General features: G+C 46.5%; 1 protein-coding gene across 1 annotated transcript in view; it reads left to right on the top strand.

Moving 5' to 3' along the window:
- The window catches only part of SANBR (SANT and BTB domain regulator of CSR), a 49,846-nt gene that overhangs the window by 21,872 nt on the left and 12,336 nt on the right, over nucleotides 1-15,638 (top strand). Inside the window, exons 8-14 of the mRNA XM_045012017.1 lie at nucleotides 6,044-6,204; nucleotides 8,562-8,648; nucleotides 8,763-8,873; nucleotides 13,275-13,398; nucleotides 13,947-14,099; nucleotides 14,778-14,923; nucleotides 15,327-15,426. Of these exons, the coding sequence (XP_044867952.1) occupies nucleotides 6,044-6,204; nucleotides 8,562-8,648; nucleotides 8,763-8,873; nucleotides 13,275-13,398; nucleotides 13,947-14,099; nucleotides 14,778-14,923; nucleotides 15,327-15,426 (882 nt within the window). The remainder of the gene's footprint in view (nucleotides 1-6,043; nucleotides 6,205-8,561; nucleotides 8,649-8,762; nucleotides 8,874-13,274; nucleotides 13,399-13,946; nucleotides 14,100-14,777; nucleotides 14,924-15,326; nucleotides 15,427-15,638) is intronic.

The following is a 15,638-nucleotide window of genomic DNA, read 5'->3' on the forward strand; positions in this document are numbered from 1 at the left end:
GCTCACCTTGGTTCTAGTTTGTATTTAGTGTATATAGTTAGTTGTTAAACTCAGTTAGTTGATTAGTTAGTAGTTAGATTAGGGGGAATTAGGGGGGCTTATCCCCTCTTTTCCCGTCCGGTGCGGGCGTATGCCCAAGACACCGGGATTCAAGCCCTGTGCGGCTTGCCAGCAGCATATGCCCGTTGGGGACCCCCACGACGCCTGCCTTCGTTGTCTCGGCGAGGGACATCGACCAGACAAGTGCCTCATTTGCAGGTCATTCAAGCCGCGAACTAAAAAGGAGCGGGACATTAGGTTGCGGCAGCTCCTTATGGAGTCGGCGCTTACCCCTGCGGTGCTGACTCCTCCGGCTCCGGCGTCGTCCTCGGTGCGGAGTGCTCCAGCGGTCCCCGGCCGGTCCGGTACCGAGACTGTTAAGAAGCAGCCGGCACCGAAGCCCCGGCACCGTTCCCATTCACCAGCTGGGAAACGGAAGCCTAAGCCCAAGGCTGTAGACTCTGCTACGGCGAGACCATCGGTCCAGCGGCCAGCAGCGGCGCCTTCGGCACCGTCCGTGACAGCGCACGGACCGTTCGCGGTACCGTCGACTCCGGCACCGGCTGGGCCGTCAAGTCCGGTACCCCCGCGCTCCCCGGTGCAAGCCGTGGTTGAGCTGCCTCTCCCGTCCACGCCCGAGACGTTCTCGGTGCGGGCTGTTCCGTCAGCGGGTAAACCGGCCATGGTACGACCGGCCACCCCTGACAAACGGGATAGGAGGCAATCCAGGACCCGCTCCCGGTCCCGATCCCGGAGACGGTCACCTTCCTGCCGTTCAAGGTCACGGCACCGGTCTCCATCACGGTACCGCTCTCCTTCTCGGCGCCGGTCGCGGTCCCGGTACCGCTCCTCATCGCGGTACCGGTCGTACTCCCGGAGGCGTTCCAGGTCCCGGTCCCGCTCTCCGGACCGTCGGCACCGAGGGAGATCCGGATCCCGGCACCGCTCCCGACGCCATTCTCGAAGCCGCTCCCGTCGACGACGATCGAGATCGCGGTCGACCTCCCGCTACTCTCGCGGTCGGAGGTCCCGCTCCCGCTCCCGGCACCGAGACGATCGGCACCGGTACACGGCACCGTCCACGGACAGACTGGTGGCATCGACGGCGCAGTCTCTGAGCGCCTCTGCCCCCCCGTGGCCTTCCCGCCAACCGTCGGTCGCTTCACACGACGGCAGCGGTGCAGATTACCGCGCGGACCCACAAGGACAAGACCTGGGTCCCCAGCAATGGGGTTTCTGGACCCCCTGGGCGGGTCACGAGGCTCAAGGCGCCCCCTTCCTCCCGCGACAGGGGCCTTCTGACCATGGGGTGCCGGAAGCCACCGTCAGCAGGCCCCCTCCATCGCCTCCGGCTGAGGTTCCGCCGCCACCTGTGCAGACGGAACATCCCGTAGAGGCGGCGACCTCACACCCCATGGACGAGCCTCAGCCTCTGCCTATCGGTCAGGCCCACTCCTCGTCTTCCTCGCCCGACGAGGCGGTGGCGGGATCCTCGTCATCCGATCCCCCGCCGATTGACTTACGTGCCCATCAGGGCCTCCTTCGTCGGGTGGCACAAGCAGTTAACCTTCCGGTAGCGGAGGTCGTCGAGGACGAGGACCCGATCACTAATGTGGTCGGAACGGAGGCCCCCATGCGAGTGGCCCTACCGTTTGTTCGGACGATCCAGAAAAATGCCACCACACTTTGGCAGTCCCCGGCGTCCATCCCTCCCACTGCCCGTGGAGTCGAGAGGAAGTACTCGGTACCCCCGACTGGGTACGAGTACCTGTACACCCACCCGACCCCGGACTCCCTAGTGGTACAGTCCGTGAATGACAGGGAGCGAAATGGGCAACCTGCGCCGGCTCCTAAGTCTAAGGACGCGCGCAGGATGGACCTCTTGGGCCGAAAAATATATTCGGCTGGCGGCCTCCAATTACGCATAGCAAATCAGTTGGTTCTCCTGGCCCGCTATGCTTACGATAACTTCGTAGCCCTCTCTAAATTTACAGAGTTGGTTCCAACATCCTCCAGGCAGGAGTTCTCAGCTTTGCTGGAAGAGGGCAAGAAAGCTACCAGGTCCTCCATTCAGGGTTCACTGGACTCTGCAGACTCCGGAGCCAGGACCTTGGCATCGGGAGTGACAATGAGACGGATCTCCTGGCTGCAATCATCCACCTTGCCGCCAGAGGTTCAGTATACTCTGCAAGACTTGCCCTTCCATACTAAGGGCTTATTCTCGGAGAAAACGGACTCCAGGATACAGACCCTTAAGGATGGGCGCATTGCCATCCGTACGCTAGGCATGCATACGCCTGCGACTCAACGGAGGCCTTTCAGGCAACAGCCCTTTCGGCCGTTCAATCAGTCCAGGTCTCGGCCGGACAATACACGCCGGGGCAGACTAAACCGCCGTAGGCCATCGGGCAATCGGCGTACCCAGTCCCAGGCGCCTTCCAAGGCCCCCCAAGGGCCGAAGCAGGCGTTTTGACGGGACGGCACGAGGACGGCCCAGCAGTCTCTTCCCCGGATCCTTCCCCATTATTTTTCAATCGTCTTTCCCACTTCCTCCCGGCGTGGTCCCAGATTACATCGGACAACTGGGTGCTACGCACGGTAGAGTCTGGTTACCATCTCCAGTTTGTTTCGCTCCCACCCACCCACCCCGTCCCTCTTCAGGGACCCCTCTCACGAGCAAGTCCTCCTACAAGAGGTCGAGTCTCTGCTGAGATTGGGTGCTATAGAGGAGGTGCCGAGCGATATGCGAGGCAGGGGATTTTACTCCCGATATTTCTTAATCCCCAAGGCGAAGGGAGGCCTACGACCCATACTCGACCTCCGAGAGCTCAACATATACCTTGTCAAGCTCAAGTTTCGCGTGGTAACCCTGGGAACTATCATTCCCTCCCTGGATCTGGGAGACTGGTTTGCCGCCCTTGACATGAAGGACGCGTATTTTCATGTCGCCATTTACCCTCCTCATCGGCGATACCTGCGCTTCGTTGTCAACAATACGCACTACCAATTCACAGTGCTGCCTTTCGGCCTCTCTACAGCGCCGAGGGTATTCACCAAGTGTATGGCAGTGGTGGCTGCGGCCATCCGCCGTCGTCGGATACATGTCTACCCCTATCTCGACGACTGGCTAGTCCGAGGACCATCCCGCCAACTGGTGGCGTCCCACATGGCCACGGTCCTAGCCCTGTTTCAGCGTCTAGGGCTCATGATAAATGCCGAGAAGTCGATGTTGACCCCCTCGCAAAGAGTGGAGTTCATCGGTGCGGTCCTAGATTCCAACTTGGCCAGGGCCTGCCTGCCCCAACCTCGGCATCAGTCTCTGGTCTCTCTAGTTCGAGACCTACAAGCTTTCCCACGGACAACAGTGCGTTCCTGCCTCCGCCTTCTAGGCCACATGGCGTCGTGTACGTTCGTCACTCAGTACGCGAGGTTGCACCTTCGCCCATTTCAAAGTTGGCTCGCGTCAGTGTACCGGCCCCACCGCGACTCCATCGATATGGTGGTCACGCCCACGAAGCCAGCACTCGCTTCGCTCACTTGGTGGCTGGACCCAGCAGTCGTGTGTGCCGGAGTCTCTTTCCGCCCTCTTCAACCATCCGCCACTCTGACCACGGATGCGTCAGAGCTGGGTGGGGAGCGCACCTAGCCGACCTGCACACCCAAGGCCTCTGGTCGCCCCGAGAGCTCTCCCTCCATATCAATGTCAGAGAGCTCCGAGCGATTCGCCTCGCCTGTCAAGCCTTTTGCCCCAGTCTCCAGGGGCGTTGCATCGCGGTGTTGACGGACAACACAACGGCGATGTTTTATGTCAACAAGCAGGGTGGAGCCCGATCTTCTCCGCTGTGCACGGAGGCGATGCTACTGTGGGACTTCTGCATAGCCCACTCCATTCACCTAGTGGCGTCCTATCTTCCAAGGGTGCAGAACACGCTGGCCGACCGTCTGAGCAGGTCGTTCCTGTCCCACGAGTGGTCCCTCCGCCCAGATGTGGTTCACACGATTTTCCGGAGGTGGGGGTTTCCCCGGATAGACCTGTTCGCCTCCAGAGAGAACAGGAAGTGCCACCAGTTCTGCTCGCTCCAGGGTCGCGCCCCGGGCTCCCTGTCGGACGCAATCCTCTACCCCTGGACGGGTCACCTACTGTATGCCTTCCCTCCGTTCCCACTCGTACATCGGGTGCTTCTCAAGCTTCGGAGGGACAGAGCCCGCCTCATACTCGTCGCTCCGGCCTGGCCGAGACAGCACTGGTACACTCTGCTGCTCGAGCTATCGGTACGAGATCCCATCCCTCTACCCTTATGGCCGGACCTGATAACGCAGGACTTCGGCAGGCTCCGCCACCCGGACCTGCAGTCCCTCCATCTGACAGCCTGGTACCTGAATGGTTGACCCGCGCGGAGCGGACCTGTTCGGCAGCGGTCCAGCGGGTCCTGCTGGAGAGCAGAAAGCCCTCCACTCGCTCGACCTACCTCTCCAAATGGAAGCGCTTCGCCATATGGTGCGACCAGAAAGATCTGAATCCATTCGTCGTCCCTATCCCAACGATACTGGACTACCTCTGGTCGCTTAAAGAACAGGGCCTGGTGGTCTCATCGTTAAAGGTGCACCTGGCAGCGATATCGGCCTTCAGGCCTCCCGTCGGTCACCGATCCATCTTCTCCGATCCTACGGTTTCCCGCTTCCTCAAGGGTCTTGAGCGTTTGTTCCCGCCAGTGCGGGCCCCGACTCCGCCCTGGGACCTGAATCTGGTCTTGGGCAGGCTCATGGGACCTCCCTTTGAGCCCATGGCTGCGTGTTCACTGCTCCACCTGTCGTGGAAAACAGCTTTTCTCATTGCAATAACCTCAGCGAGGCGAGTTTCCGAGCTCCAGGCCCTGACGGCCGGCCCTCCGTACACCATCTTTCATGCGGACAAGGTCCAGCTTCGGCCTCACCCGGCCTTCCTCCCTAAGGTGGTGTCAGCCTTCCATGTAAATCAGGACATTTTCCTTCCCGTTTTTTTCCCGAAGCCTCATGCCTCGAGTCGGGATCAACAGCTGCACACCCTGGATGTCCGCAGGGCCCTTGCGTTCTACATACACCGGACAAAATCCTTCCGGCGTTCGCCACAACTGTTCATAGCGGTTGCAGAACGTATGAAAGGCAAGCCAGTCTCCTCTCAGAGGATTTCCTCATGGGTCACCGCATGCATCAGAACTTGCTATGAGCTGGCTGGGGTGCCAGCTGACCGTCTTACCGCTCACTCTACGAGAGCGGACGCCTCGTCTGCCGCCTTCCTGGCCCATGTCCCCATTCAGGACATCTGTAGAGCGGCCACCTGGTCCTCTGTCCACACCTTCGCCGCCCACTACGCGTTGGTGCAGCAATCCAGAGACGATGCAGCCTTCGGCTCTGCAGTCTTGCACTCTGCCACGTCTCACTCCGACCCCACCGCCTAGGTAAGGCTTGGGAGTCACCTACATGGAATGCATAGGAGCAATCACTCGAAGAAGAAAAGACGGTTACTCACCGTTGTAACTGTTGTTCTTCGAGATGTGTTGCTCCTATCCATTCCAGACCCGCCCTCCTTCCCCACTGTCGGAGTAGCCGGCAAGAAGGAACTGAGGAGCGGACGGGCCGGCTGGGGTATATAACTAGCGCTATAGCGGCGCCACTCCAGGGGGCGCCCAGCCGGCCCGCCGGTGTTGCTAGGCTAAAAATGTTCCGAAGAGCCGTGCACGCGCGGCGCGCACACCTACATGGAATGGATAGGAGCAACACATCTCGAAGAACAACAGTTACAACGGTGAGTAACCGTCTTTTACATTTAAGCCATGTACACAAAAAATGTGACTTGCTTTCTGAGCCATTACATTGTATTTTTAGAGTTGAACTGAACCAGTTTTTGCTAAACACCATTAATTCTAACAAAGTCCTGGATCCTGCTTCTAAGTAATAGGTCTTCTGAGATACGGGTTTGTGTATTATTAATTTCGGTGTTCATAGTATCTCCTTTCCTTCCTAGGTAGAAAAATGTATTCATTATTGCCACAAAAACATGAGTGCTATCATAGCCACCCCATGCAATATGAACTGTGTCAGCGGTGACCTCCTTAAGCGTATAGCTGATCTTTTCACACACAATGAAGTGGAAGATGTGAAGGACAAAAAAGATAAATTTAAGAGGTAACTTTTTTCTTCTCCAGCTTAATATTAATAATCACTATTGACCTTCTACTACAGACTCCTGTTCCTTTTTAGATATTTTGTCAGAAAAGTTAAGACTTGTTAAAGAATTAGTGTGATGTTAGCCATTTATATATTTTTAAAATGTCTTAATACACAATATCATTAAATGGCTCAAGAATAAGACAAAATTTCAAGAGAAAGTAAGAAGTTCTAGATAGGAGTCAACAAGTGAAAGGGCAACTCTCCAAATGTGAAAACTCATGAGAATCCAAGATTAGGAGACAACTGAGTGGATGGGATAGTAGGTGGCTATGAAGAAAGAGGGTTAGAGTGAGCTTTGAAAATAGACATTTTGGGCTGAGAGATGGGTAAGGAACCACTGACGACAACTGAGGATGGGAGTAGTGTGTTCCTAGTTCCTGGAGAATGAATAGTTTGGTTTCAGTATTCTGGAATCCCTGAAGTTTTAGAGTTGGAATTTCATATGGATATGAAAGATGGTGCTAAAATAGAGTGGAATACAATTAAAAACATGTATAAGGATTTCAGCTGAGCTAGGATCAAGATAAAGACTAATTGTTGTAATAGTCAGACTTGCAGACGAGGAAGATGAGGTAGGAAAGCATTTTAATTGTCAAGAATTACTGGCATTAGGATTAAAGTTAAGGAGAGTAATAGTGGAAAGTCCAGAGGTATGGAGCGAGTGTGATCTTTGAAACGTTCAGTAGTAAAAAGCTTATAGTCAGGGTAAAAGCTGATTGTCTAACAGGCAAACACAGAGGTAGTGCTCATAAAGTGACCTTGCTCTTCGAGATATGTCAGGTTCTGTTGTGACTGGCACCAATATAAGTTGCTAGTTAGTTGATTGAGATGTAGAGTTGTGTGTCATCTGCATATAAATGATACCTAAATTGGTATATGTTTCTTCCGCTGTCAGTGAGAAAAGATAAAGGACAAAAGTGCCAAGGAAAGAGCCTTGAGACACAACAAAAGGAAGAGGTAAAGATTCTACCACATATCAGAAAGGAATTGTTAGGGAGGTCTGATTCAAACTAGGGGAGAACAGATTCTTGCTCTAAACACCCAAGAAGTAAAGAAGTATATGAAAGACTTAAGGGGTAACTTTACTTGAAATAGAGTCTAGAGGTAACATTTTGGAAAAGCACCAAAATGCTTCACATTGTAAAAACGGTACTTATGAAACTTAGACTGCATCTACACTGAAAGGTAGATGTGTTATTTCCCTGACTGTGTACCCTCCAGCTTCACGTGGGTATGTGTTTGGCACAGGAAAGCTGTGCCTCTGCTGCCACTATCCATGTTACCACAGCTACACTGCTATTATACTCATGCTACCTTGATGAGAACTAGTAAAAGTATGTATACATAAACAGGGGAATCACAGCTTGTAGTGTAGATCATAGAGTGTCAGGGTTTATTTTGAAAATGGGTGAGGGCAACAATTCCAAATCCATCAGAGAGAGATTAACTGGAGATGGCATGGTGACTGATGAGCTAATATGTGGGTTCAGTAGAGTTTTTTTTGAGAGGGCTGAGTGTGCTTTTCCAGAATGACAGGGTGAAAAGGAGCTCTTTTCGTAGATGGCAGGCTAGCAGAGTTCCTTTTTGAATAACATTTTTAATGTTGCTGCAGGTTTTGGGTTAGGACACCTTGAGCTTTACATAGGCTTTTTTTTATTTTATAAAAATAAATAAAAATAAAATGTTATCAGTAGCAAGCGAAGTTGGAAGAGGTTAGTTCTTTTTTCAATAGTTGAAATGACCTTGGTGTAGCTTCAATAGATTTAGAAATGGGGGAGGAAAAATTTGGTGTCCCCTCCACCTATCAGTGGGTCAAGATAGTAACAAGTTATGTGTCTGTTTTATTCTTGAAAAGGAGAAGCTAGTAATCTCTTTACAGGACTCAACAAAGAAATGGGAGGGCTAAGTGTTGGCGGGGAGGGTGGAAATTTAATAGTCCAGAATAGGTACCAAGAATCGTAATGCTTGGTTTACTGAAGTAAAAGGCTTAAATATGTTTATAAAGGCGAGACTGTTGCAATTAACTCAGTGGGTGTAGGATCGGGTCCTTTTTGACCACTTTAAAAAAGCAGAGCCCAAGACTTCTATAGCCAAATGTATATAAAGGTGGCAGATGTCCACACTGGAAACAAGTTTTCCACATTGTATTTCTTACAGGAAAATTGTATAACTTCGCAGAAGTCAAATCTTGAAACTAACGTCTTAAAACGTCTCATTTAAAGTAGCAGAATGTAGTTATTGATTAACTGCAAACAAAGCAAAATTTAGTTGTGAGCAAATTTTTATAAATAGTGGCTGTTTGTTATCAACAGTAAACTTTTCTGCAAGAAGATTGAGAGACTGTTTGATCCAGAGTACCAGAATCCAGATTCTCGGGGAAATGCAGCAACATTGTACAGGTGTAGTAATGTTCTTTTCTGACTTTGTTTCTACTCCATTTATGTAGGCTACATGTGCATTCCAAAGTGCCACTCATACTGTTGTATTTCATTTTGTGTTTCACTTTTTTGTAGATGCTGTTTATGTAAGAAGCTTTTAACTAAAGAAACAGAAAGAAGAGTCTCTTGTGTTCCAGGAAAAATCAACATAGATCAACATGGAAATATTATTTATGTTCATATAAGGTGCTTCATGCATAGAAAACATAACTTTTTCTCTTTACATGTATCCTATTGAGTATGTGTACAAATACTATGTATTTAGAAGGTTAACAAGTACAGTAGAACCTCAAAGTTATGAACACTTCAGGAATGGAGGTTGTTCGTAGCTCTGAAATGATTGTAACTTTGAACAAAATGTTGGGGTTGTTCTTTTAAAAAGTTTACATTGACTCAATACAGATTTGAATCTTTATTATGCGGAAGAAAAACGCTGCTTTCCTTTTTTATTTGTTTAGTACTTTACATTTAACACAGTACTGTACTTTATTTGCTTTTTTTTTTTTTTTTTTTTGCTGGGGGTGTGTGTCTATGATGATACCTGATTGTGTTCTTTCAGTTCCAAATGAGGTGTGTGGTTGACTGGTCAGTTTGTAAGTCTGGTGTTCGTGACACTGAGGTTCTACTGTACTCCATCCAATACAAAATTTATAAACTGTAGTATATACCCATTGATCACCTGAACAACTTTTTTTTATTCTTGTTTTCTTTTATTCTTGTTGCCTTTCTTAGGCTCTCGCAAATGGAAGGTTATGATGTTAGTTTGACCTCAATTGTATGCAATGTGTTGGAACAAATTTTAAAAGAGAAGGTAGTTAAGGACATAGAGGTGAATGGTAATTGGGATCAAAATACAACAGGGTTTTCCAAAAGATAAATCGTGCCAGATCAACCTGATCTCCTTCTTTTAGATAACTGATTTTTTTAGACAAAGGCAATGCAGTAGATCTAATCTTCCTGGATTTCAGTAAGGCATTTGGTATAGTTCCACATGGGAAATTATTAATTACATTGGAGAAGATGAGGATTAATATGAGAATTAAAAGGTGAAAAAGGAACTGGTTAACGAGGAGACAACAATGGGCCATAATGAAAGGTGAACTGTCAGGCTGGAGGGAGGTTACTAGTGGAGATCTTCAGGGATTGGTCTTGGGACCAATCTTATTCAATATTTTTATTACTGATCTTGGCACAAGAAGCGAGAGTGTGCTAATAAAATTTGCAGATGACACAGAGTTGGGAGATATAGCCAATATGGAGGAGGGCCAGAATATACAAGAAGATCTGGATGACCTTGTAAACTGGATGAAATGGGATGAAAATTAATAGTGCAAAGTGCGAAGTCATGCATTTAGGGATTAATCAACAAGAACTTTTGCTGTAAGTGGAGGACTTATCAGTTGGAAGTGACAGAGGAAGAGAGAAATTTGAGGGTATTGGTTGATCACAGGATGACTATAAACTGTTAATGTAATGCTGCAGTGAAAAAGGCTCATGCAGTCTTAGGAGGCATCAGGTGAGGTATTTCCAGTAAAGAGAGGAAAGTGTTAGTACCAATCCACAAGGCACTGGAGAGATCTCATCTGGAATACTGTGTGCAGTTCTGGTCTCCCATGTTTAAGAAGGATGAATTCAAACTGGAACAAGTTCAGAGAAGGGCTACTAGAATGATCTGAGGGATGGAAAACCTGCCATATGAGAGGAGACTCAGAGCATGACTTGTTTAGCCTTACCAAAAGAAGGCTATGGGGAGATTATTGCTCTCTATAAATAAATCAGAGCGAGAACTCTTCTCCCTCCCTGGTATTTATTTAAGTTAAGCGCCAATATGGACATGTGAACAAATGGAAAGAAACTGGCCATGAACAAGTTTAGACTCAAATTAGGTGAAAGTTTCTAACCATCAGAGGAGTGAAGTTCTGGAACAGCCTTCCAAGGGGGAGGGACAACACCTAACTGTCTTCAAGACTGAGCTTGATAAATTTATGGAGGGGATGGTATGATGGGACTGTCCAATGGCCCATCGGCACCTGCCAGTAGCAAAAATTCCCAACAGCCAGAGACAGGATACTAGATGGGGAAGGCTCCTTGAGTTACTATAGAGAATTCTTTCCCAGGTATCTGCCCAATGGTCTTAGGCTCTGAGCATGTGTAGAAGTGGTCCACATATTTGGGGTCAGGAAGCAATTTTCCTGCAGGTTAGATTGGCAAAGCCCCTGGGGTTTTTTCACCTTCCTCTGCAGCCTGGGGCACAGGTCACTTGCAGATTTAAACTAGTGTAAATTGTGAATTCTCTGTAACTTTAAGTCTTTAAAGTTTAAACCATGATTTGAGGAATTCAGTAACTCAGCCAGAGATTAAGGCTCTATTTCAAGAGTGGGTCGGTGGGTGAGGTTCTGTGGACTGCAATGTGGAGGAGGCCAGACTAGATTATGATGGTCTCTTTAGACTTTAAAGTTTTTGAGTTTATGTTGTACTTGGCAATTTATTCCACAATATCATTGTTAATCCAACAAGACCTCAATTGAAATCACTGGGAGTTTTTGCTGGGTTAAACTTTCTAAATGAAAAATATTCAGAGCTAATCACTTAATCATCCTAAGGACTTGAAAATATGTTTAGCCAAAGACAAATGGAATCAAGGGCTACATTTCAAAATGAGTTGTTAGAGTGATGGTTCCACACTCTGAACTATAGAGTCTGGATTGACTGTCTCTCGGATCTGGAGATGTCAAATCAAACACCCAACCAGTTTCAGAACAAATAAAAATAAACTTCACTGGTTAAGGTGGTTTTTTTTGTTTTGTTTTTTGTTTTGATTTTGTCAGAGAGGCTTTCCAAACTTTTTTGTTATATGGCTAGTTCCTCACCACAAGTATTTACTTGGTTTTTGTTTTAGTCCAGGTACAGTCCTATATGGCTGGATTTCCCTGCCTCTGCTTAATGAGGGCTGGCATAATATAAGGGAACTAGAGTAACAGTTTTACGGTTGCTAATTTAATTTCCATCATTTTTCATCAGATCTGATGAACTAAAATCAGCCTAATAGCAGTTCAGTGTCAGCCCTCAAAATAATATGCATTAACTGAATATTATCTCCTGTCAGTTATTCCGATAACAGGGAGAGGTTTCTAGCCAAAGGACCATTTTACTGATGACTAGAGCAGTGAAGTAGGTTCCATCTTGCACTCTCTAAAGTGGCAGCTGGGGCCATAGCCTTATCCTGACATTCTAAGAATATTGTGTATTAGCCAATTTTAAATACCTTCCTTATGTTACCTTAGTTACATTCTTACATATGTATGTTGATGCCACATAACTCTGTGTGTGTGTGTGTGTGTGTAATTTATATATATATATATATATATATTATAATGTACAGCCTCTTAAAGTTAATCCTGTCCTCTTTTATTGCTTCTGAGCATTTACTTTGTATTGTTTTATGGCTGCCTTCCTAGGCATAGTTAATTTAAGTGTAAGAAAGGACAAATTAATCTTAATGGTGACTAATAGTAGCTCTAATGCTAGCATGTCCATAGCAGCACAATTACACAAAAATAAGTGTGGAGGTGACACTAAGTGTCAATACCCATTATGTTTGCCTTTGTACAAATACAGAGTAAAAGTTGGCCTCTGCCCTCAAGATTTTACAATCTAACCAAGGCAGGATGAAGTTAGTGGGTGAAGGTGGGAAAAGAAAGTATTGTATCTTTCACAGACCAGATTGCCTCACTGCTAAATACTCTCTTTTGGGTTTTAAAAGAAAGTCAGTCTCTCTCTCTCTCTCACAGTGTATGGTCTAGTTAAGTCAAGTCTAGTTTCAAAACTATTTAAAAAAAAAAGTCTCAAAAGTAAACATTTATCAAGAAGTCATCTAACTTTACAGTCTTTACGAAACCATTTCATTGCTGCCTATTGTGCCCTAGTATGTAGCAACAAATGCACTTCCAGTACTGTCCTGGGAACCAGTTCCATTGCCATTTGAAGTGCAGAGAGTGGAATGGAATGAAATGACAGTATTTAAAATAACATGGATGTGTTCCACAGCAGCAGAGGCTAATGGCAAAGGAGTTAAAATATCCCTCAACCTTTGTGTGTTTGATTTCTTCTACTCCCTATGTCCTCCAAACATTTGAATGATACAATTCCTCCCTGCCACTAGATACCAAGAAAGATCTTCACTAGCCCAGAGAGCAAGAGATCCACAGAGACGCTCTCTCTTACTTTGTTACTAACCATCAGACAGCTCTTGCGCTAACTTGATAGTTTTCCATCATTTCTAGTTCTTATGACTTTCATAGCTTGAGGTGTCTGTCTCTGAATTGCAATGTCCTGAAATTGTTCTTATATTAACATAAGTGTAGTGAAAGCCCTTGGCACTAGGTAATAGTTTGGGATGCTGCATGATGTCTGCATTTAATGCTGATTGTCCTACATGTTCTTGCTATGGTAGCTCTTCTGTGAAGGTGTGTTGTTTTTCTCCTACCTCCACCTTGCTTTTTCTCTGCAAACTTCATTGATACAAATATAGGACTAAAATCTCTTCACAATATAATGTGCAGCCTGACTGTGCACCTTTTATTTCAGAGATAAAACTTGGGAAGTCCATGAGTACTTGATCAGTCTTTATGAGGAATTAAAATCTTGGCGAGATGTGTACTGGCGCCTCTGGGGGATTATCAATTGGCTGAGTTGTTCAAGATGTAATCAAGTGGGTATTCTTGTTTTCACTCACTTGTTCCCATACTGCCACAAAACAAAACCAACACAATAATTTTGTGGGTGGAAGGAGAGGGGTTGTGCTTAACTCATAATTAAGAACTCTTTTTCCAGATGGCCTCATTTTGGTAGAAAAATACCTTCCTCTTCCCCAAATTTAATCTACCAATTTTGAGACCAATAAGACTTTTTTTTTTCTCCATAGCTTCTAGAGTGGGAAACATAATGGGATTTGTTATGAAAACTATGGAGCAGCTGTTGCTCTAACTTTTTAAACTCCTTCTTTGTGCCCTGGCCAAATACAATTCAGGTAGCCAGAAAAAAAATGGGAAATGAGCTTGTACTGGAATATCTGAATTTTAAATGAAAACAGTATGTCTAAATTAGGACTAATGTCTGACCAGGTTTGAATATGAGACTCATACCTTTCTGTGAGAAGTAATAATTGATGTCTATCTAATGTAGTCCAAAATTCTGACTTTGACAGGCAACATGTGACTAAACAGAATATTATTTCCTGTCATCTCTTTTTTTATATAGTCTTTCCTATGTACTGAATTTTCTCACTGCCAGTACCACACACAGCCAGTTCTTTATCCTGGTGTGGCAAGCGCATTGGGTACATCTGGCACTGGAATATATCCCTGCTGTAACCAAAAAATTCTTCGATTTGATCCTACTCCACTTCCAAAGGTACTACTTTGTTACACTTTTAGCAATGACTCATCCCTGAAGTCAGGGGCAGCAGCCCAGGAGGGAGATTGACTCCTTGCAGGCCTTCTGGCTTCTCTGCTGCTCTGGGGGGGGGGAGGGGGGAGTACAGTATGCTGAGTCTACTCACAGTGTATCATATGTTCCCTGGCAGGCATGTTGGGGAGCTAAGTCTCTCCCCGCACCTGCATGTGGGGTGGGGGATGTGGAGACTCTCCAGAGCTGCTTTCCCTTCCTGCGCTGCTACCTGTGATTCAGGTGGTTGGAGTAAGGGGGCACCTATGTCCTTTATGCCATTTGCCACCACATAAACCAGGCCATCATTTGACCCATAGATACTTAATGCTGAAATTGGATGTGAAAGGGTATTCTCTAAAGAATGGGCCAGTAAGCACAAAAGGAACTATCCTCTTGGACCAAGTTCTGCTTCTCAGGGAGTTTAAAAATGAAATTCCCATTTAACTTTAGTTGGAGTAGGGTCAGGCCCATCAATTGAAACACACAGTGAGTTGTATGTAGCTCTGCGTCCTGTGGCAGATGCCTAGTGCTGAGGACTGTGAAAGTTCCGAGTTAGAATATGGAATCACTCGGTGCAGTACTTAGTGAAAGGAGTTTTTGTTGTAAGCCAATATATCTAACTTAGTCTCTCTCTTATGACAGGGCTGTAAAGTGCGGGATCATGTGATCGGTTTACCGGCTGGAGGTGAAGGTGGGGATACTCTGCCATATCAAACTACTAAAATATTGAATGATCTGCTTCAGCATAGAGATGTTGTTGTTGTACCTTTTTCTAAAGATCAGAATAGGTGAGAAAATTGAATTAAAGCTACTGAAATTACTTAACATTTGACATTAGCACTTGAGTAAATTTACATTTGATTTTTTCCCTTCTTCTAAACAGACAATGTAGTAGAATTTTTAAAACTTGACTAATATATTTCCAGTATTTTAATTAGAAATTGGGACAAGAAACAGAAATATTTCTATCTGTCGTGTTTCAAGCAGACGCTTGAAACAATTCTATCTTCGTAACAGTTCAATCTTGCCTCTATTCATATTTTCATATAGGTACTTCTCAAAACACTAGCCATGTAGCTGTTCTGCAGATTATCCATAGCACAATGGGGAGGAAAAAAGGTCAGATTCTAAGCTTTGTGAAATAGAAAAACTATCATTGTCTTATACTTCATGAACATTTCTTCCTTATAGTGATTCTGGGATTGGGCTGTGTGATGAGAGAGAGATTGAATGTGATGTGCTGTTAGAACCAAATACACCGTGGGGCCCAAAAACTGGAGAAATCAATGCTGTGAGTAATTTGCTGCTTTTTTGTTGTTGTTTTCTCTCTCTGTTAATGACTATAGTGGATGCTTAGAAAACGCATCCAATCGAGACCTACTGCTGTCTTAAAAATAACTAACAAAAAACCAAACCCTAACCACCTTCTTCTTCACTCCCTGTGGAGCATAAGGCGCCAACCACTCTCCTCCATAAAAAACACTCTCCTCCATACATTGGCCG

This window comes from Mauremys mutica, chromosome 3 (genome assembly GCF_020497125.1).
Source record: "Mauremys mutica isolate MM-2020 ecotype Southern chromosome 3, ASM2049712v1, whole genome shotgun sequence".
Taxonomy (NCBI): domain Eukaryota; kingdom Metazoa; phylum Chordata; order Testudines; family Geoemydidae; genus Mauremys; species Mauremys mutica.